Genomic DNA, 22765 nt, shown 5'->3' on the forward strand with positions numbered 1-22765 from the left:
TGGTGGCTACCATATTAGACAGTGCAGTTTTAGCCTTTGTGGGTTTTAGTCAAAGCTTTAGTGATATTTTATTGTCTTTTGTATGTGATTATCCTTTAAAAGAAACATGATAAAACAAAGGTAAATCCCTTTCTGTATGTCTATCAGCAACCTGCATAAATCAAATGCCTTTGTGCTGGACTCATTTCTAGGCATATTTATTTCCCTGATTTTAGCCATGCATGTGTGTATGCTGGGGAAGCTGGGGGCCGGGGAGGAGAACAGCAGCATTGAATCCACCTGTGAATTTACAAACAGATAACCCTCTCTCACATTGAATCCCATCATGGAGTCCTGATAAATCCAGGCTTTTGCATATATCCAAAGTCACAAAATTGATGATCTGAGATACTGGGGAGGGGAGAATATGTGTTTTCCTATGCATGAGGAAGGGCGGTGGTGATACTCCATAAGAATATGTCAATTTGGAAAAATAAGTATATTGCAATCTTACCCTTATGGCAGCTTATATAAAACATGCAGTGTTAAAACTAAGTAGAGTGAATATATATATAGAGAGAGAAAGAGAGTATGAATATATATATCCACTATCTTCTCTCATTTTGTCTTCTCCCAGGGGAGGAATGTGGGTGCTTTCTAGTTCCCCTTTTCTAGAATAAGAAAAAAGAAGCAGTTACTTATTATCAAAGACTCACTAGCATGCTAGGTTAAAGGATTCAGAGAAAAATAAGCCCTTAAAAATGGAATGTTTGCATTTTTGTACTAGTCAAAAAACAATCTTTATAATGCCTTAAATTGGACAAATTACTGAACCCTCTGTATGAGAGGCACTTTTCACACTCAAAGGTAAGTGGTGACATGTGCATAATGATACTTTCTTGTTCAATTGGAAGCTTATATAACACTTTTTGCTGGGAATTAATAGCAGTAAAAAGAATGTGAATGATCTTAAGAAACGTGAAAGAGAAAAATTGCATAACCATAAATCCCTGTGATTAGTTGTTTGGATACAAATACTGCTTGGCAGATCCAGTGAATTTAGTTGGTAGAAACATGTTTGATTATTTTTTTTCCTGAAGAAATAACATGGTAAAAACATGACTTAGTAGTTATTTCTACCTTTTCTCTCTTTTCATTTTTAAGAAATATTTCCGTTTTTGCATATAAAGACTTTTGAATTCTAAATGTTGTTGAACCAGGAATCTGTGTTATTCACACTGTATTATTCTATGTAAAGCACCAATGGGATCTCTCACTGATGAAGCAATTCATAAGGAAAAATAAAAGAAATATAACAGCAGACTATGGCAATCATGTAGCTGAAGAGGGGTGATAAGAAGAGAAATACGAGTAAATGTGAAACTTTTACCAGTAAAAATTGGCTGACATGATTTGGGTGCCTGCAAACTTCCCTCTTCTCTGCAAGCTGCCTCCACTCTGCGTCTCCATTGTGGGGTCATGTTTACACTACCCCAATCCTCTGGGCATGGCTAATTGAACCAGCAGTCGACAGTTGAACCAAGGCAAGCCTTAAGGAATTTTAACTGAGATGGGTTTTCTCAGTGACAGAAACAACAGAAAGCACCCTCAAATTAGGATAATTTGAAGAGGATTCATAAGCAGGCAAATCACAAGGTATGGGCAGGCATAAGGAAACCACGAAGAACGATGCAAGATCCTAGGGCTAACAGCAGGAGGAAGAGTTGTCACTACCTCTATGCTCAAAGGCATGAGCGAAGAGAAACGTTCGCAGAACTTGAAAAAGGAAAGTCAGGAAGAGAGGTGCTCCTTGAGAGGAGCAGTGAACTTCTGTTTGCAGAGACAACAAGCTTGAGGAAGCCTCTCAGGAAGGAACCAGGCAAGTAAACATCCCTCCCTAATTCTCCTCCCCCCTTCATCTGCCAGGGCATGCCATTGACCAAATCTAGCTGGAGGCAGATGACATAGGAGTCTTGTGTAATCAATTCAGAGCAGCTTCCTAGGGCCAAAAAAAAAAAAGGGATAGAAAATGATGGAGCTGGTTCCAGAGGAGCTAGTGAAAGGCATTTTGCATGTGTGGTATCAGAAAGAAGGAGTGGTGGGCACTGGGTTTGTAGTCACATTACACCAAGGCTTGGGTTCATCTATCCAAGTCATTGCTGTAAGTAGAGCAGGAAGAGTGAAAAAGGAACTGGCCTACAGAGGGGACATGCCCAGAGGCAGAGACACAGTACAATGCTTGCCTCTGGATCAATTCAAGTTAAATCTAGCTGCAGCAACAAATAAGCCCTAAGTTTCAGTAGTTTAGCCCAACAGAAGTACAGTGCTCATTCATATAAATGCATAAGTATGGGTATTCTTGTATAGTATGAAGGTTTCCTCAATGTGTGATTCAGGGGTCAGGCACTTTCCATCTTGTCACTTTGCATCCATTCGGGCTTTGGAGTCCTCTGCTTCCATTTTGCAGAGGAGGAAGACAATGAAGAAGCCACACTTGTTTCTTCAAGGGCTAGGAAGTGGCACACTTCACTTCTGGTTGTATTCTATGGAAAAGAACTAGGCATATGACCTACACCTGGATGTAGAAGGTTCTGGGGAATGTACCGTCTGGCTGTGTAAGTATCCCCCAGTATTAGCTTCACCCAGTGAAAGAGGGAGTATAATGTTTTAGTGGACAGCTTATCATTTCTGCCATAGTATCTGATGGAGTCTCATATCCCAGTCCCAATTCCCCAGGAGACGATTCATTATACCTCTTTGTCACACACACAGTGTCTATAATAACCCGCCTCCATTATGTTTGTTTCTTTGAGACATGTCAGTCCTAGAACTGAGACCTTTGACAAAGCCATGCTTATTTAGGAAAATGTGTTGCAAAATAATCAAAAGCCATCTGTTCAGATCTTCAAATTTCTAGAATGTTTGAACTTGGCATTCAAATTTTTTTTCTGTATTATTTGAATCTAATAGTGGGGATACTTCTTAAACATGTACCTGTGGTAATTAAGGAAAAAAGTCATTATTAGAACACCTTCAGAAAATACATCGATTTTTAATTTTCCTAATAGTCAAAATTCAATCTGACACAGGTAATATTACTAAAAAATATATATTCAAACCAACCTTTACTTCAGAAAATTATCTTGGCACAACGTATTTAAAGTTGTGAATATACTGACTTCACCATTGAAAATGCTCCTTTCTCTCCTTGCTTTATTCCAAAAGTTGTCTACATTCAAGGGAGTGAAAAAAATAAGGAATACATGCCAACTATCCCATAAATTATATCAAGATTTTTTTCAAAGACATTTCAAAGTATGGAATTGCAGCTGTCCTGTGATTTCTGCCAGGATTTGACCTAACACACATGAGTAAGAGTGGGCTTAGCAGTTCCAAAACTTCTGTACTGGGAAGCAGGATCCTTTAGAGTGCTTTTTCTCTCTACCTTCCCCCAAAAATGGATAGTGAAATACCCCCAACGCCAATGGAAAACCACAGTGATGTGCTCCAAATTCTGAAAATGTATAGATTTTTCAACAGAGATTTTCATGTTCTTCTCAAGTTGTTAAACTAAACAGGCATCTATGAGGCACTAAGTAACAGACACTTACCACATAGTCCTTAAGGCAGACATGGAAAACAGACACATGCATAAAAAACAAAAAAACAATGGAAAAAGATTTTATTGAGGAAACAAACAGTAACAGAATCCACAAAAACAAACAAAGGAACAGAATGAAGAAGAAATATTAAGGCTGGCATCAGCTCTGCTTAGTGTCATCAACATCACCATCAAAAGTTATAAATCTAGTTCTTATTCAGCTTCCAGGCACTACAGTACACTTTTTAAAGCCTTGGTGTGGAGGAATCCAGAAAAGATGGGACCACACGGGATCAGGGCCATCCTCCCCCGAAGAAGAGAAGCGTATCACCTTAAGGAGCTCTACTGAACATGACCACAAGAGGCTATGTGGAGAGGATGCTAGAGGAAAAGGGAGGCTGTTTGGCTTTCTCAACTCTTCTCAGGGCAGTCCGTTCTCAGGGAAATTTCCAACTTAACCAGAGGCCACTCATCTTAGAACCTCAACTCTCTGGCGCAGAACTGAGAAACAAAACACATGCAAAAATGGTCTCTGAAGCCAACATAGATGTTGCAAAGGCCAGACACTAATGTTTATGGACTTGAATCATAGAAGGGATCCTCAGGCCGTCACTAAGCGTCATGTCCAAGCTGGGTTATCTGGCCCTTGGCCTGATGTTGGTTTCAAGTGGTGAATTACAAGACATCAGAGGAATGCAAAGGAGCATAATGAGTGACTTAGAGACACACTAGGATAACTCTCCTTCGAGTGGATGATTCCTCATCCTCCCCAGGCACTACAGAAATGCCACATTGGTTCCCTGTGTACAGTTCAAAAAGGTAAGCAAGAATAAGACAAATCTGGGGAAGCCTTGCCTGTTATTGAGGTCTTAAAGGCTTCATGTTTGTCTCTTAGTTAAGCAGAGTCTAACATGTAGATAAGACAGAGTAGGCACTCAATAAATGTTACTTAAATTAGCTAGGAATTTCACTAGTTAGGGACACTTTTTGCTCTTTAAAGCTCAATAATCAGGGGCTACTTGTCAAGGGAGAGAATGGGATTCCAAATGTTTAACGCTAATCTTCTGCTTCAATTTCATGGTGATTCGGCACAAGAGATGGGGGAACGAAGGGGTTTCACTGAACACAACAAGAACTTCCCTCCAGGAGAAAGTCTGGAGGGGGAGATTCAACTCTTATTCACCAAAGATTTCTCACGCGTCCCATTTTAAATGAGTGTCCTATGTTGTCTTTGATATTTTAGGGAACCTAGGTTACCCCAGATACCCAATTATCTGGGTCTTAATTAGTATAACAGAGAGTTGGTTTTAAAGGTAATTACGTTTTACAATGCAAAGTTGCACATATGTAGAAGTTGCCAGTTGGCATAAGATCAGCATTTTATAAAATTAAATGGCCTGAACTGTCTCGTGGTGCTTTGCTACCCGCCAATGTACCCACCTATAATACTGCCAGAAGTATTCATTGTCTTTTATTAAGCATTTGGTTAATTTGTGACGCATAATTTCCTGTACAAGTTCTGTGGACAAGTTAGGCCTGCTCCTGGCTGGGAATTGTTCATGCATCTCTTCTGTTGCCAGAGTTCTAAGTGATTATTAATTATTTTTAGCACACTATTTGATGATGATGGTGAAACCACACCCTTCCACTGGGTCTCTCTTGAGCTTGGGTCGATGAGATAATGAAAAATTCATTCTTAAAAGCATTTAGTAAAGGGTGGGCCATGGTGGCTCAGCAGGCAGGAATGCCTACCTGTGATGCCAGAGGACCCGGGTTCGATTCCCGGTGCCTGCCCGTGCAAAAAAAAAAAAAAAAAAACAAAACAAAAAAGCATTTAGTAAAGAGAGAGAGACAGAAACGCAGAGAGAAAATAAAAGTTATAGAGTTCAATAGTTGGTATTGACCTTGATGATGTCCCCAGGTATACAGTTGGCACTTAAAAAATTTGAAGTGAATAAATCTAGATAAATATAGAAAGACACATATTTCTTTTTAGCCCAGGATGTATAGATCCACTTGGCTATAATGAGAGGGCTGGAAGGGATCTTATGATGTCCTTTGCTCTCCAGATGGGACTATATATAAATCCTGTACAAAGATTTCCATCCCATATTCCCCATGAAGAAATCTCTCTCTAGCCACAGTCTACACCCCTGGCAGTGAGAGATCAAATTAAATGGACACAATCATAACATCTCTGAAACCTGGCTCAGGTCAATTCAGTTAATTCAAGACTGATTTCTTGAGGGTTCTGGAAATAAGCCTCAAAATCAGTTGAATGACGTGCAAGTTACTTATTCCATTTTTACAAATGAGAAATTTTGGGTTCAGAGAAGCAGTTTTTTTGTTTATTCACTGATCTTGAAAAATAAATTTGCATTTCAGCTGAGAGACTTCAAAGAAACCTACTCCCTCTAGCCTGATGCAATTCTAGCTCCAAGATGGTACTTTTTCTTTTATTTTTCCAGTGGTTTGAACCCTCTAAATATAAAGAACCTGTGAAACTAAAGGAAACCATGAGATGAGATCACATATGTAAAAATGCTCTCAAAACTTAAAATGATATGCAAGTAAGCAGACTTATTACCATTCTTTGTCACTTTTGGGTCCTGTCCACCTACGAAATGCTTTTGAAAACTGGCTTCATTTGAAATTGATAGCAACGGACCCAAATTTTGGCAAGATGTGAGGCCAATCTTGGTATAAAAATAAAAACTTCCTTTGAAATTTTCCTAAGCTATGATAAGCAAAAGCATATTTTCTTCCTTATTAGTCAAGTTTATTCTCTCCATTCCTTCACATTTCTTTCTAGCATAAGCATTTATGCCTACAAATGCAAAGAAACCACCAATTATTTTAATTTTACTTTCTTTGATATTATCGCAAAGCATTCTTATCAGTGCTAAATAAACCACAAAATAGGGCACAGTCGATCAATTAAAAGAAAATGGAATAGAATATTAGATCTCCAGAGACTCCATATTCTCTTACATTCTCCCTCGCTGGGACCCTGGCTCACATTCTCTTGTACATAATTAGTTTCTGTGAAGTGGCTCAGTTCCCAGGACCATTTGGAGGGTTCTGGCAGGTTTGACTGCAATTCTGGAACTCGTTTGTGGAGTCTAGAAATCAAGACTTCAGTTTGATCCTGAGCAATAAGCTGAGGTTCAATAGGTAAGAATTGTGTTGTGTGGTCCTCATTCACCAAGCAATGGAAGTGCTGGTGAGGCCTGGGAGAATACATGAACCCAAAGAATTAGATGTGAAGATCAGAGAGAGAAGGAGGATAGTTAACTTTGGGGTGGGGGTGGGGGGAGTTGGAGACAGTTAAATTTTAAAACTGATTATTTGGAAATATAGTAAAACTATGATTCTTGCCATGACTGCGATAATCTCATTGGTGGATTGTTGAAGCTGATGTAACCCTCTCTATTGTCATTACCTTGGTATGAATTTTATTTCCAACCTGTGATCTGTCCTCCCATCAATTCCCAAATATGAGTTGGTTTTATGCTAATTAACCTCTGTAATGGCCAGTTTAGATCAGAGCACTTGGGAAAATGTTGTTAAGTACTTCTGGGTGTGAGGCTAATTTATTGGCATTAAATATGAAGTTTAATCAAGTATATGTATATACACATATATTCAAAGAGCGGCAGCACTATAATCTAATAGTAAGCATAGTTTTATTATGTGACATGTATTTTACAAAGTAAAATTATTGAAATTAATGCTAGCTAAACTTTTGTTTAATTGAGACCAGTTCATGCTTGGAGCATTTTCATTATACAGCTATGTCAATTAGCCTCTTTTATTACTTGTGGTTTAACATTATTAGATTTAGGTTGTAATCTTTAATGATCGTTTGTCTGACTCATTAACTAGCATATTGTCATTAAAATAAACTTTAGAATTATATTGTCATCATACTTAGTTATTATCCCATAAGTAATATAAACAACAGGAAGGACTTGTGCCAGATGGTATAATAAACTCTTATCACAATTCATTTTGCAATGTCAAATCTTACATAGATTCCAAAGACTAGAAATACCGTGCTTTGTAATCATGTAAGCTGGAAAAAACTCAATCAATTTCAGCACATTAATGAAGGACACATAGGTAAATGTATACTGTAACAAAATTTGTGGTTGGAAAAAGGATGAATCATTTTTAGGATATTTAAATTACTGTTAAAGTGTGAATTGTAAAATCTGTAGTCACAGAATGTCAGTCTTTGCCTCTCCATGGCTTGTGAAAGGAACCTGCAATTAGATGTGCCTAAGATCAAAGGATATTACTTAATGTATAATCAAGCTATCTAGGTTGATCTTTTATTTCAGAGAGATAATATTTGTGAGGCTCTGTTCAAAAACGTGTTCAAAATTACCTGGCACAGAAGATTTCCCTTGCTTCTGCAGCCTTGCCAAGATTTTTTGTTACCTTATCTGCAGTAATTATCTAGGCTGACAGCACTCCAGGTTACATATTTCTTCAAATTATAAACTGCTTTATAATAACATGGAGAAATTTATTGGCTTTCTTTACAATATCGTAAATGCTGAGCCAAAGCACAGTACATCCCACCCACACCCATTATAGACGTACAGGCTTGCGGGAGGGAAGAGGCATCTTAATTTTCACTTCTTTTATGGAGAGACTCACTTGGAGAAATGAGTAAGCAACAGTCGGGAAAAGCATCTTTCTCTCAAGTATTCAGAACAATTTGATAAGCAAACACATACGTATGAATATGACTTTTGAACTTCATGTCAGGGGTCACCCCTTGGACACAGCCAAGCTCCACGACCCTCGTGGATTTGTGAACATTCTTCTAGAGAGTGGGCTGAGACCGGTCCTAGCTTGTGGGCCCAGCAAACCCAGGTGAACTAAGTTCCTAGAATCTGTACTTCACACGTTAACTCCTCACACTGTTACATCCCTCTCCCCCTACCCCCCACCTGTGTGTTTCGTTCTAGAAGCAGGAGCTGAGTGTTGCTTCCCTATCTTTGGATCTCTGAAACTCGTAACCTTGCCCCTTGGGCAGAGTGGATCTCCGGAGATGTGGAGAAGGACATTTGTCTCTAGAAGACAAACCACCCCCACCTGATTTAGTGGACTCAGGCTCTATTAGAGCTAAGGTTATGCCATGGAGATTAGTGTGATATTTAATCTGATCTAAAACAAAATGCCCATAATGAACTTTTTAGAAAATTACCACTCACACTGACCAGGTACTTATAATTGGAACAATAAAGCTACAGATATAGGGAAATGTTAAAAGGAACCTTTTCCTGCAGCACTTGCTAAGGAAAACTGAAGAAATAGTCTCTCCAAAATCAGCAGCCTGATGTCCCCACCCTGAGATGTGGCCTTCCTGCAGGGATGACAGGTGCAGAGATTCAGTACTTATCCTTTCTGTGAGAAGGTGATGTTTCTTCTCTTGGGCAGTCTCAGTGGAAGGTGACTTTTCAGAGTATGGGAAGCAAATATATATTTGTCAGAATATTTCTAAAGCTGTGCTTTCTAGGGCCTTTCCCCAGGGTTGGTGAGGTGGGTGTTCACTTAAATTTCAAAACTCAAACATGTTTTTGCCTGTGATGTCTGACTTTGGCCGTGCTCAACCAACCAGTGAGAAACAAACATGTTCTGTAAGAGCGACATCTTATTTTGGTAAGATAGGCTAATTACAGTAAATTAAAATCTTGATTTAATCTTCCTACAGTTATCCTTTTAATGTGTTTTGCAATTGCAAACCTTTAGTCTGCTAATCTCTGATTCATTAGTGGGTTTCTTAAGTGTTTATTAAGGAGCACATATAACATTCTTGTCATTACCAGTAAGCTTTCTTCATAGCACGTTTACAAAGACCTCTGCAGGGAGTTTCATTAGCACTCATCATCACTGTGCAATTTTCAGTAACAACCCCACACTCCTGTAAAAGATGAAACTTGGGGCTTTATCAAGTAAAATGAAATGTGTCTTGATCTTTAGACAAGCTCAAATATTAAGTCTGTTTGTTGCTCTCCCTCCAAAATCAAATTGCCCTATTTTACTAGTCAAGTGTCCCATTTTACTGCTGAGCAGAAAAGCAGAGAGGGATTAAATTATGAATCTCACCAGCATACTCTGTAAATCAGTGGCAACTCTGGTGTTCTACCTGTGGCTCTAGTCTGTGCCTCAGTTTCCCAAACTGCCTTTCCTCCTTGGACACAAAGGTATAATTATTCTGTATCCTGTGTGTACATGTATGTATACATATATAGCCCAAAGTCTCCGCTCCCCAGAGCACACCCTAGCAGTATTTTTTTCTTTCTTTTTTATTAGAGAACTTCTGGGTTTACAGAACAATCACAAATAAAATACGGGATCCCAGTGTACCACTCCATAACTAACACTCAGCTTGGTATGGAACATTTGTGACACTTGATGATAGCACATTTTTATAATTGTACTTTAAAGTCCATAGTTTAACTTGGTGTTCATTGTTTGTGTAGGGAAGTTCCATGAATTAAAAAAAAATTTTTTTGTTTTGTTGGCATATATACTATCTAACATTTCCCCCTTTAATCATATTCCGATATATATTTCAGTGCTGTTAGTTGCATTCACAGTGTTGTACAACCATCACTACCATACATTACCAAAGCTTTCCATCGCTCCAAACAGGAACCCAGTACATTTTAAGCCTTAACTTTCCATTCCCTTTTCCCACCCCATCCCCTGGTAACCTATATTCTAGATTCCCTAGAAGTATTTTTTTAAGAAGATGATAGTTTGGGAATAAAGGCACTGCATACATTTGAGATTTAGGAATATTCGAACAACCTCATCTTAAGGCTTTTAAGACAGAAAGCAATTTTATTTCTTATAGGTATATCTTTCTTATGGATGTATCTTAAGACGTGCTCAGACAAACTGAATGCTTAAAGTGACATTTCTAACCCTGCTAAAAATCGACACCACTCTGGTTTAATTTGGGGATCACTGATTGAATGCAACAATTGAATCGGTAAGAAATGTGTCCCTCATGATTGCTGACAAGTTTAGAGAAAAATATTGTAGTGAGTGAGAACATTCTTTGGCTTTTAAAAGTGTGCTTTTGTCTTTGTGAACTTTGAGACGCTTTCCTTGCCCTGGCGGATACCACAGTAACTCACTTGATATTTTTGATGCGGCAAATTGTAGGGTCTGTTCTCTCCCATTCTGTGAGTCTACACAGACCCGGCCTCACTGGGAAGGCTGCAGATGGGACTGCTGCCTCCTGTGCAGTGTGGCATCGGGGTTAAGCCATGCTCCTTCCCCTCCTGTTTGATTCTGACTGAACGTTAGGCACTGAATATTTCTCGAGTGTTACTCGATTGTCCACTTTGCCAGTTTGGCAACTGGTTCTCGTTCTAATAAAAGAAGTTATTCAGATGGAAATTCCAGATGTGTCTAAGCTGTTTTTATTAGGACAATGGAAAGGTCCAACCTTTTCTTCTAAATACAATCAAGAGTAGGGTAGCTTCTCCTTTGTAACTTTACAAAGCGCTGTATTACGTAACTGGAAAATTGTCTCCCCGAACAGAGAAAGAATTTGTTCGCACAGAATGCAGCTTGGAAAACACTGATTTAAAGCTTCAGTCCAAGAGAGAAACCTTTTAAGTTGCTGAAATGTAGTGCAGAGGAAGAAGGAAATTGCTGTTTTACATGATTGACCAAAATGCACTATAATTATATCAACTTGAAACAGATTCCTTAGAAGAACTGATAACTCTGTGAGCAGAATAAGTCATGTGTAGTGGAACTAAGCACTGCATGTACTTTCTGTGCAAAGTGGTGAAATGTCGTATGTGAAATGCACAGGAGAAACAACTGTGCTTGTCTTAGCTTGTTTAATAGAACCTCCAGCTTCTTTAGCACAGTAAAGAATGGTGCGGAGGCTTTACTGAGGAATTATTGGCCATGTCCACCCATCCTTTTGCATTGCTCATATTAGAGTGGCTTATGAACTCTCCTAAGCAATGTTGCTTTGATGTTGCCACGCATGTTTGTGATTAACACAGCATCACTCATTAGGCGGTTGGCTTCCTAAACGGGGCACTCTTCGAGGATTCCACTGATTATCCTTGTTGTTTGTTCTAAAATAGATGGATAAAGTTCATCTGCAGATATTTAGCCCAGACATATCTTTCCCTTCTTTTCCCTCTTCTTTCCAATGTCTCTGAAAAGTTCTTTTTTTGGTCATACGCATCCACCCACAGAGAAGGAATCATCCTCAATAAAAACTTTATCAGTATTTAGTCATTGTCAGTAAAACTCATTGGTTGACATCTGATAGCCGAGAATACTCTTCCTCACTTTTTCCTTGTGTGATCATCTATTTGTACATCTCAGTCACCTAACGGTATGTTTCTACAGCACAGATGTATACCTTATTTATCCTTGAACCACCCAAAATAGTGGAGTACCTAAGATAGAGTAAGTGCTCAAAAACTCTCAAGAACTGAACCAATAATGGATCAGAAATATTGTCTATTGAATTCTTTAAAAGAAAGAAATTGTAACTTGTTAGTCAAATGCTCAGACTTTCAGTATCCAGGTGAGGTTGCTAATGAATTATGAAATAACTGTACTCTGGTCTAGTTTTTATGGAAGCGACCGAAAACCCACCTTGGTGTGACCTGAGCACACAGACATACAGACAAAGCTGACGCCCCTAAGCCTGGCAGTGAAAGAAAGGCTAAGATAGAATTTCTGGTCCCTGTGAGGCACTGGCACTGGTCCATCTTTGACTTTTTCACAGACCCTCCAGGACAGGGCCACACAGCTGTGAGGCCGTCGTCCACAGCGAGCCCAGATGCTTGGCTGAGGAGAAGGAAAGGTGGCATGTCTATGTTAGGCCTTGACTTTATCCCAGAAACAGCCTCCTCCTGGCCCTACCTCAGCCGTGAGGTGACCCGCAACATGCGTCCTGAGTGAAAGATGGGACAGGTCATTACAGTGGAGGAGTTTTTCCCTCGTCCCTCGAGAAAGGATGGCTTTTTATCACCCGACTTTGTTTCTATCATTTCCCCACCTGGAATGCTTCCTCCTGCCTTACTCCTTTTGCCTCTCTGAATCCCGCAAGGACCAGCTCAAATCCCATCTCCTTCCTGAAACATTTCCTGCCCCTCCTCAGAAGGCAGTAATTGCTTCCTCCAATGAACACCTGGGCAACTCAGTGCCACTGCTAGTTGACATTTTGGACATTTTTTCTTTATATTGTTAATTATCTTTCCTCACATATCTTTCTCAGGCTTCAGGAGAGTAGAAATAATTTGCTGCTTTTTTGGTAAAACTTTAGCATCTTATATTGCATGGCAAATATTTTTAAAATTCTTGGTGATTTGGGAGAAACACATCTGGAAAGGAATTTGACAGAAGTAAATTAACTTAATGAAAGATGATTATAGATATTATGAAAAAATCTGTGAGCATGTAATACTTTTATAATATCTAAAACTATCTAAAATAATTTTCTTAGAAGAGCAGCTAGGGAAGAGTCTTGAATTTCCCAGCTAAATATAAGAAAATGTGTCATGCTCAACAATGGCATTAGGTTACAAACGTACAAATGCAAAGAGATGGAGATTCATATTTAAACTAGAACCAGTCAAGTTTTGGAAATTGCTCTGTATGTCCCAAAGTTATTTGTTGTATAAACCTGCTTACTGTTCTCCCCATTGTGTCATGCTGTGTTTAGGGTTAATTCATTTGTAGCCAAAGGACTGAGTAATCTCATTCAAATGACATAGCCCAGAAATACCCAAGCATGGCAAATCTACCTGACTGTTAGACCTTGTTCTTGGTCCTAGAGAGGAAGATCCCCTTGCTGAATCTTCTAGACCAGTGATTATACACCCCAAATGCACCTCTGGATCCAGAACAGAAAAATCTGTGCCAGTTTAAGTGAGCTCACTGTACTGGTCAGCTAACTTCAAATAGCCTAATGCGATTCAAAGTTAAGAGATACCATTCTTGTCCAAAAGCTGACCTTTTGCAAATGATAAAGCCAATACGGGTATAAATTTGAGAAACAAAACCATTACAAAGGTGAATATTTGTGACATTTTAAGCTTTGGCAATAACAGGTTGTGGAATATTATTGAAGTTTGAAGAAGATCGAAAGGGAATTTGTTGAATGCATCATCAAAAAGGCATTTTTTCCCCTCTCTTTTTAAGAGAAAAAGGACTACTCAACAAGCTCATCCTCTTTCTACTTCTGCTGACTCTGTTCAGGTTCAGGAACCGTTATCTCTTACCCAGACTATTGCACTGCCTTCACAATTGTTCTCCCCGTTCTAACCTATCCAATCAGTCAATAAGTACCGATTGATGGATCTCTGTGTGCCAAGCACTCTGCTGGCAGACTCAACTTCCACATCTCTGAACAGAGACTCTTTAGCAACTTTCCACTTTACAAAATGAAATGTAATTCCAACCTCATTTCCAGACTTATCATACAGTCATTCCCTTCATGTGTTTAACTGTTTCACCCAAAGCAGAATATTTTCTCTTCCCAGTGATAATTGTCAGTTTTCAGAATCATTCCCTGGGGCCTATAATGATGAATTATAAAATTCATCATTCGTAGAGGTAGAGGTTGTGGTCGTATTGCATAGCCCACAATCTAAGAAAAGCATCTCAAAGTAGATAATATTAGAGGTGATTTTGAAAAGCTCTTTAAAAGAATATTTGGTAGGGGCAGGCCACAGTGGCTCAGCAGGCAGAGTTCTCACCTGCCATACTGGAGACCCAGGTTCGATTCCCTGTGCCTGCCCATGCAAAAATAAATAAATAAATAAATAGAAAAGAATTCTTGGTAGAATTGCGAAGAAAGCATAGAAGAGAGAAGGGCCTTAACTCAGAATTGGAATGAGGAAGTTAAACACATGGAATAGGTAGACTAAATAAACCAGAGAAAGGAGACTGGCTGGAGTTGTAGGGAAGATGAGAGTACGTGTCATAAATCTCTTTAGAAACAAACCCCAGGGCAAAATACAAAATGAAAAGCTAAGACCCTCTTACTGGAAATTTTTATACTTGGAAGGTTAGAATTTTGAGATGCATGATCATGTCCAAAAAGAAGAAAAAAGAAGGAAATTAGTTTTCTAAAATGAGGCATATTTTATTGAGCACCAACTATATGCAGAGCCCCGGTCGGTGCTCTGGAGATCTGGGTAGCGTGAATGAGCAAAGAGATTCCATCATGAAGTGGTGATGGGAAGTGGTATAGTAATGCGACCTCAACTTCTGCTCCAACTGCAGGTTCCTGTCTGCCAGAATGAATTCCAAACCCACAATCAGGATCAAAGTTAGACCATATTAGCTGCTCTGTGTTTTTAACCTTTGTATTAAATTACCATGAAGGAATACTAATTAAGATAAGAAATGGAGCTACTTATTTGTTTCATATGCATCTTCAGATTTTTGAATTATACATTAAAGCAATCTATGACATCTGTGTATGCTTTTCACAAAAGGAAAAAATATATATATGCCTCAGGGTGCATTTGTCTGACGAAGGAACAGATGATAAAAATCTCTCTTTACAGTTTCTATTGAAGTGCAGAGAAATATCAAAATCTTAAAGGCTAGAAAAATAAAGTAAGCCTTATATAAGTCAAATAAATCAATAAAAATTACAGCAAAGATGAGAGTATTTTAGATTGATCTGAAGAGGCTAAGCTTCCTAAGACTTTGGAAAACGAGAAAAGCCATTTGGCAAAATTTTTAACTTGGATTGTTTTGGGGTTTGATTTTATTTTCAGGTTCCAGATTCAGAGAGGCACAACTGATCCTAGCAGTTATAGAAGCTTAGGAGACAGCTTTCGAACAATTTTCCGGACAGAAGGGTGAGTATGGTTCTTCATAGAGAGACGCCATATTGATATAGGCATTTTAATACATTTCCGCTTAACATGTTTTCTCATTTTGAATGGTTTATTAGTTTTTTAAGAGAAAAATATTTTAAAGATTGCCTTTCTACTTTGTTTTTGCCTAATAGTACAATTAAAAACTGAATGTCTTCAATAGAAATGATCACAAAGTATATTAATAATCAGTTCAATGACAATTAACTTTTAATTTATGCTTGTAAGACTTCTAAAAGTTGTCTTAATTAGGGCTATAATTTTTTATTTTGATACTAAATTGTGATTTCCAAATGCATTCCTTGTTTACACTGTGGTTCATGAATAGACAGCTCAAACAAATCTGTGTCAAAGATGTATATGTCAAATTCATTATCCTATCGATTACATGACCAGATAAAAGTAATATTTTGGTTATAGAAGCTAAAACTGGTTTTGATGTCGAGAGTCACTTAAAGACTCTATCCAGCTTAATTTTCAAAAGGAGATTAGATTTGCTGTTGGAAGTGGTTTTGATACGAGAATTAGTTGAGAAAGCAATGTCCTAGTAATAATATCTAGTGCCTACTATGTACTAGAAATTTTCCTTTAATTCTATGAAGCACGTTCTATTAGATTCATTCCAACTGAACAGGTAAAGAAACCAATAGTCAGAGAAGGTAAGTAATTTTTCCCAAGAGTACAGAGTAAAGAAGTAGTGGGATTGGGACTCAAATCCAGGTCTGTTTGATCTCAGAGCCCAGGTTCTTAACCTCTGCAGTTCACTACCTCTCTAGTCAGATTATACTGTGAATACTGTTCTGCTAATCATTTCTTCCTATTCACCATATAGCGTGGATTTCTTTCCATTTCAATGTATTCTTTTAGCAGCACCCTAGTATTTTATTATATATATACTGCAATCTATTGAATTAATCACCTCAGTAGACCTTTAGATTGTTTCCATATTTTCACTATCATAACAGTCCAATGAATATTCTTATATTAACGTTGACATTTGTGTATTTCTGAAAATATGTTTCTAGCTATGAACTTACAGAATCAAATGATATGTACATTTTAAATTGCAAATATTCCCAAATTACCTTCCAAAAATTATGTGCTGATTTTTGTGCATTTACTTTTTGAGAATTCCATTTCCCCACACTGGACATTATCAAACATTATTTGAAAGTTGTGCCTGTCATTTATATTCTTCTCCTGTTTATAATCTGATAGGAAAACAATAAAACTGTTTTAATTGTATTCCTTTGATTGTATCTGGGATTGAGCATACTTTTATATCATTAGGTTTATTTCTTTCATGAACTATTTGCCAATTTCTCTTAAGTGAGATTTTTATTTATTTGTAGGAGCTCATTATATGTTATGGGTACAAATCCCTTGACAATTATGTAGATTACAAACATTTTTCCCAGCTTGTCATTTGTCTTATAACTATAGTTTCTGGTACACCTTTCATAAATTTGTGATTTTTACAGATTGTAATTTTGTGATTATATCTTTCTACATTTTCCTTTTTGATACCCTGATGGCCTTTTAATGGAACCTTGATGTCACATTAAAAGACATTCTCTAACTCCAAGATTATAAACATTTTCTTGGGTTTTTTTGAAAATTTAATCTTTGGTCCATCTGAGAAGTTTAATTGTTTTTACATATATCAAACTCCCACATATACATCATCTATATTTTCTATTCTTTTAATCTATTTTCTATCCGTTTCATTAATTTATCTGTGTCTATGCCAGTATCATATGGTTTGATTACTATATTTTTAGAGTGCTTTGGAGGTATGTAGAAGTATGCCCTGGAGTTTAAAACCCAAACTCCTTACCACAGTGTAGCGACCCTCTCCAGCACGGCCCTCCTTCCCTGACCATCTTTGCTCTGCCATGCTGGGGAAATTATGCCCTCGCCCCATTTCTTTACGTGTGTATGTGCATACGTGTGTGTCAGTATAAAATATTGCATGCACCACCCTGATATTGTGCTCCTTTCTGTCAGACTTCCCTCCCCTATCCCAGGGGTGCTTTTCCCAAAGGGTCATGTCTCATTTAGCTCTGTAGTCCAGTTACCCAGGTCTGGTACTGAGTAGAGACACTCAGCATAAACTCAACAAATGAATGAAAGTCATCACACCAACATCATCATTATGCAGAATGAAATGGGGATGATCATTTTTGCTATATATATATATATATATATATATATATATAGAGAGAGAGAGAGAGAGAGAGAGAGAGAGAGAGAGAGTATATTATATATATGTATATACTCTTTTTCATATTATGATAATGAATTTCATGCTTGATTCAATATTTTCAGGTCTAGTGACAAAAGGACCAGCTAGTTCTTGCTATTACTCTGGTGATGTGGTACCTTATGTTGACAATATATTTGTATTTATGACAAGTGGGTCAAAATCATGTTATTTTACTATATATATATAACATAGTATTTGCATAGTCACTAAAAGTGTCCCTTTCCAGTTAAACAGTAATGTTAGCATTGCTGAGTTCTATAAAGCTATAACAGTTATTTCAGAATTGGATTGGGAGTTCCTTAGCCAGGCTCTTTGTTTCATATGTGTTTTAGAAAGAATTTGATTTTTCTGCTTTGATATCAAATAATATAACAAACATACACTATGTGTGGTCCTTGCATAGTACAATTTGCCTTTTCCTATACGTATGTGTAATTGTTCCTAGAACAAATCAACATTCTTTTGGCAATGCCTTTAGAGCTGAGCATGTTGTTAGCCAGAAGCCAGAGATCGCTGGTCTTAAAGATGGAAGTATTTGTAAAAATACAAAATAAAAAGCTGCCTGTTATTTCTGACATGGTACAAGAGCATTTCATAGAATTAGGTTAAGCAAGAAAAAACAGAGGAAAAAGAAAAAAAATCTTAACACATTCTGCATTTATATTATTTTTTTTTAACAAAAACAGTTCATTTTTATTTTAATTCACTTCTTAAAGTGCACTCTGGTCTTAAAAATGTTGGTTTTCTTACCCAGGTACATAGAAGAGAGATTGATTTGCTGCCTGCAGGAAGGATAGCACTAGTCAATGTGACTGTTAGCATTCTTAGAAGATTTCATCACTACTGGGTTTTCTATCTCCTCCAAGTTAAAGGTTTTGAAAGCTAGTCCCTTTCAGTTGTTTTAAAGCATTAAAGTTTGTTAATACCCATAGAATAGTACAGATCTCCCAGTGGTGCCCAGTTGTACTCACCTCCATTCTTAGAGAGGAAATTCCCTACCTCTCTGCCCGTGATTCCAGAGACAACAGCGACCTCATATGTGTCCAGATTTCTTTGTTTCTTATAAGATTCCTAGTGTTCTTAAAGGCATAGATACCCTGTATTTTTATTAAAAACATTTCAACCCAGATTTACAAAGGTGAGATTAATTACACTTGAAAAATGGCCTTCCAGATTCTAAGCCAGGATTTCTATTATGATGGAAGCATCATATTTAGGTAGCTATTATCAAAGAGGCCAACATTGTTTTCTTTAATAGAGAAGGAAAAACTCACAGAGACTATAGGCAGAAAAGGAATGTGTCACTGTTGACAATCAGCACAATTTTCATTTTTTTTTCTGCTTTAGCAGAAACAAACTAATAGGTACATCTACTGTAATAAAGGGAGCTCAGAAGACATAAAGATACAGCCTGGTTGATAGCTGCCTTCAAAACCAATAAGGTGGAATTTATTTCAGGGATGCAAGGTTGGTTCAACATAAGAAAATCAATTAATAGAATACACCGCATTAACAGAATGAAAGATAAAAAACACATGATTATCTCAAATGATGCAGAAAAGACATTTGACAAAATCCAGCACCCACTCATGATTTAAAAAAAGCACTTAGAAGACTAGGAGTAGAAGGAAACTTCCTCAACATGATAAAGCATATCTATGAAAAACCCACTACTAACATCCTACTTTAAAAGGGAAAGACTGAAAGCTTTCCCTCTAAAGCCAGGAATAAGACAAGGATGCCCATTGTCACCACTGTTATTCGACATTGTACTGGAAGTTCTAGCCAGAGAAATTAGGGAAGAAAAATAAATATAAGGCACCCAAATTGGAAAGAAAGAAGTAAAACATTCCTTATTTGCAAATAACATGATCTTATATACAGAAAATCCTGAAAAAGCCACAGCAAAGCTCCTAGGGCTAAAAAATGAATTCAGTAGTGGTAGAGTACAAGATCAACAACCAAAATTCAGTGGTATTTCTATACACTAGTAATAACAATTGGAAGAAGAAATCAAGAAAAAAAAATCCTTCAAAGAAGACCTAAATGAATGGTAAGAACTTCTGTGTTCTTGAATTGGAAGACTAAATAGCATTAAGATGTCAATTCTACACAAAGCAATTTACAGATTTAATGCAATCCCAATAAAAATTCCAGCAACTTACATTTCAGAAATAGAAAAGCCAATCAAAAAATGTATATAGAAATGTAAGTGGCCCCAAATAGCCAAAGTCATCTTGAAAAGGAAGAACAAAGTTGGAAGACTCACATTTCTCAATATTAAAACATATTACCAAGCCAAAGTAATAAAAACAGCATGGTACTGGACCAAGAACAGACATATAGACCAATGGAATCAAATAGAAGAATCAAAAATCAATCCTTACATTTATGGTTGATTTTTGATAATGGGATAAAACTGCTTAGTTGTAAAAGAATGGTCTCTTCAACAAATTGTACTGGAAAAACTGGATTGCCATGTACAAAAGAATGAAGATGGATCGTGTGCTGGTTGAAAAGTATTATGTACCTGAGAAAAGCCATGTTTTAATCATGATACAATCTTGTGGGGGTAGCTTTTCTTTTAATCTGATTTAATATTGTAGGTGGAAACTTTTGATTAGGTTATCCCCACAGAGATGTGGCATGTCCAACTGTGAGTGTGACTTTTTGATTAGATAGGGATGTGACTCCACCCATTCCAAGTGGGCCTTGATTGGTTTACTGGATCCTTTAAAAGAGAAAACATTTTAGAGAGAGTTAAGAGCCAACAGGAACTTCAGAGCAGAGTTAACAAAGATACCAACATTTGGAGAAAAGAGAAACAAATGTTTGGAGATGCTTGGAGCCCAGCAGACATTGCCATGAGATGTTAAGCAAGCCAAAACCTGGAGAGAGCCAAGGGAAGCCATGAGATGAAGGCTAGCCCTGGAGAAGCAAAGTGAGGAACCCCCACAGCAGAAACAGAGGCTGAAAGCAATGGAGCCCAAGAATAAGGAACCAGCAAATACCAGTCACGTGACTACACAGCTGACAGAGATGTTCCTGACCCATTAGCCTTCCTTAAATTAAGATATCTTTACCTGAATGCTTTAGTTTGGACATTTTTATAGGCTTAGAACTGTAAATTTGTAATTTATTAAATTTCCTTTTTAAAAGCTGTTCTGGTTCTAGTATATTGCATTCTGGCAGCTTACAAGCAAATACAGATCCCTGCCTCACACCATATATAGAAATTAATTCAAAATGGATCAAATCCTCAATACAAGAGCCAGAACTACCAAACTTCTGGAATAAAACATAGGGAAGGATCTTCAAGGCCTTCCATTAGGCATTGTTTCTCAGAATTTATACTCAAAGCACAAGCAGCAAAAGAAAAAATAGATAAATGGGACTACATCAAAATTAAAAATTGTTATTCCTCAAAAGACTTTATCATGAAAGTAAAATGAGACCTACCCAATCAGAGCAAATATTTGGAAGCCACATATCCAATAAAGGTTTGATATACAAAATATATATAAAAGTTCTTCAACACATCAACAAAAGACAAACCCAATGTGCAAATGGGAAAAAGACTTAAACAGATATTTCTCCAAAGAAGATATACAAATAGCTGAAAAGGTGCTCAATATGATTAGCCATTTGGGAAATGTAAATCAAACCTCAATGAGTTACCATTTCACACCCAATAAAATGGCTGCTATTTAAAAAACACATACACAGAAAATTACAAGTGTTGGAAAGGATATGGAGAAACAGGAACACTCTTTTATTGCTGATGAGAATGTAAAATGGTGTAGCAGCTACAGAAGACAGTTTAGCAGTTTCTCAGAAAGCTAGGTATAGTATTATCATATGACCCAGCAATCCCACTTCTAGGTATATATTCAAAAGAATAGAAAGCAAGGACTTGAACAGATATTTACACCCCGATTATCTTGGAGCATTATTCACAATTGCCAAAAGATGGAAGCAACCCAATTGTTCATCAACTGATGAATGGATAAACAAAATAGCGTAGATGCACAGAATAGAATATTATTGAACCATAAAGAAGAATGAGTTCTGACATATGCAACAACATGGATGAACTTTGAAGACATCATGTTAGTGAAATAAGGCAGACACAAAAAGATAAATATCGTTTGATATTACTGATATGAAATAATTTGAATAAGTAAACTCATAGAGTCAGAATCTAGAATATAGGTTACCAGGGGATGATGTGGGGGTGAGGAATAGAGCTAAGGCTTAAAATGTACAGAGTTTCTATTTTGGACAATGTAATTAACAGCACTAAAGTAAATATTTGAATGTGGTTAAAAGGGAAATTTTAGGATTTATGTATGCTACTAGAATTTTAAAAAGTCTATGGAAAAAAAGCAATTAAAAAAAGGTTTATGGAACTGCATAACACAAACAATGAGCCCTAAGTTAAACTATAGATTACAATTAGTAGAACAATTATAAAAATTTGTTTTCATAAATTTTAACAGATATACCACTCTAACATAAGGTATTAAAAATAGGGTAGTATATGGGAATCCCATACTATATGCATGATTTTTCTTTAAACCCACAACTTCTCAAAAAAAATGTAAATGAAAAAACCAATAAGGTTCATTTTGTAAACTCACCTGGTAGACGCAGCTATAATCTATTTACCATGTACCTCATTTCCCTTTGTCTCAAACTATCTTGTGAAAGGCTTTCTAATCTCTTTTGTGCTTGTTCACCAGTGGATTATGGTATTATAGATTGTGCCAGTGGAGAAGGGAACCGCCTACTCTAGTAGCTGTTCTTCCTAAAATAGAGGGAAAAAAAGAATTAAACAGAATTTAAGATATCCTAGAGACATGGGTAAAGAAAGACAGGAAACTAGTATTTATTGTCTTCATTTTACCGGGCACTATGCTAGGCACCTTTCTGTACCTTATTCTCAGCACAGCACTGTGAAGTAGGCAACATTGTGTCTGTATTTTGGATGCTGTTAAAGGTCAGAGGAGTTCAATAACTTGT

General features: G+C 37.2%; 1 protein-coding gene and 1 long non-coding RNA gene across 2 annotated transcripts in view; one reads left to right on the top strand and one right to left on the bottom strand.

The window, feature by feature from the left end:
* SLC25A21 (solute carrier family 25 member 21) overlaps window positions 1-22765 on the top strand; it is a 462293-nt gene that overhangs the window by 313004 nt on the left and 126524 nt on the right. The window contains exon 3 of the mRNA XM_077126923.1: window positions 15376-15459. Coding sequence (XP_076983038.1) covers window positions 15376-15459 — 84 coding nt within the window. The remainder of the gene's footprint in view (window positions 1-15375; window positions 15460-22765) is intronic.
* Window positions 1-22765, bottom strand: part of LOC143655630 (uncharacterized) — a 71121-nt gene that overhangs the window by 27736 nt on the left and 20620 nt on the right. The window lies entirely within an intron of this gene.

The sequence above is a fragment of the Tamandua tetradactyla genome, chromosome 14 (genome assembly GCF_023851605.1).
Source record: "Tamandua tetradactyla isolate mTamTet1 chromosome 14, mTamTet1.pri, whole genome shotgun sequence".
In the NCBI taxonomy this organism is placed as follows: Eukaryota; Metazoa; Chordata; class Mammalia; order Pilosa; family Myrmecophagidae; genus Tamandua; species Tamandua tetradactyla.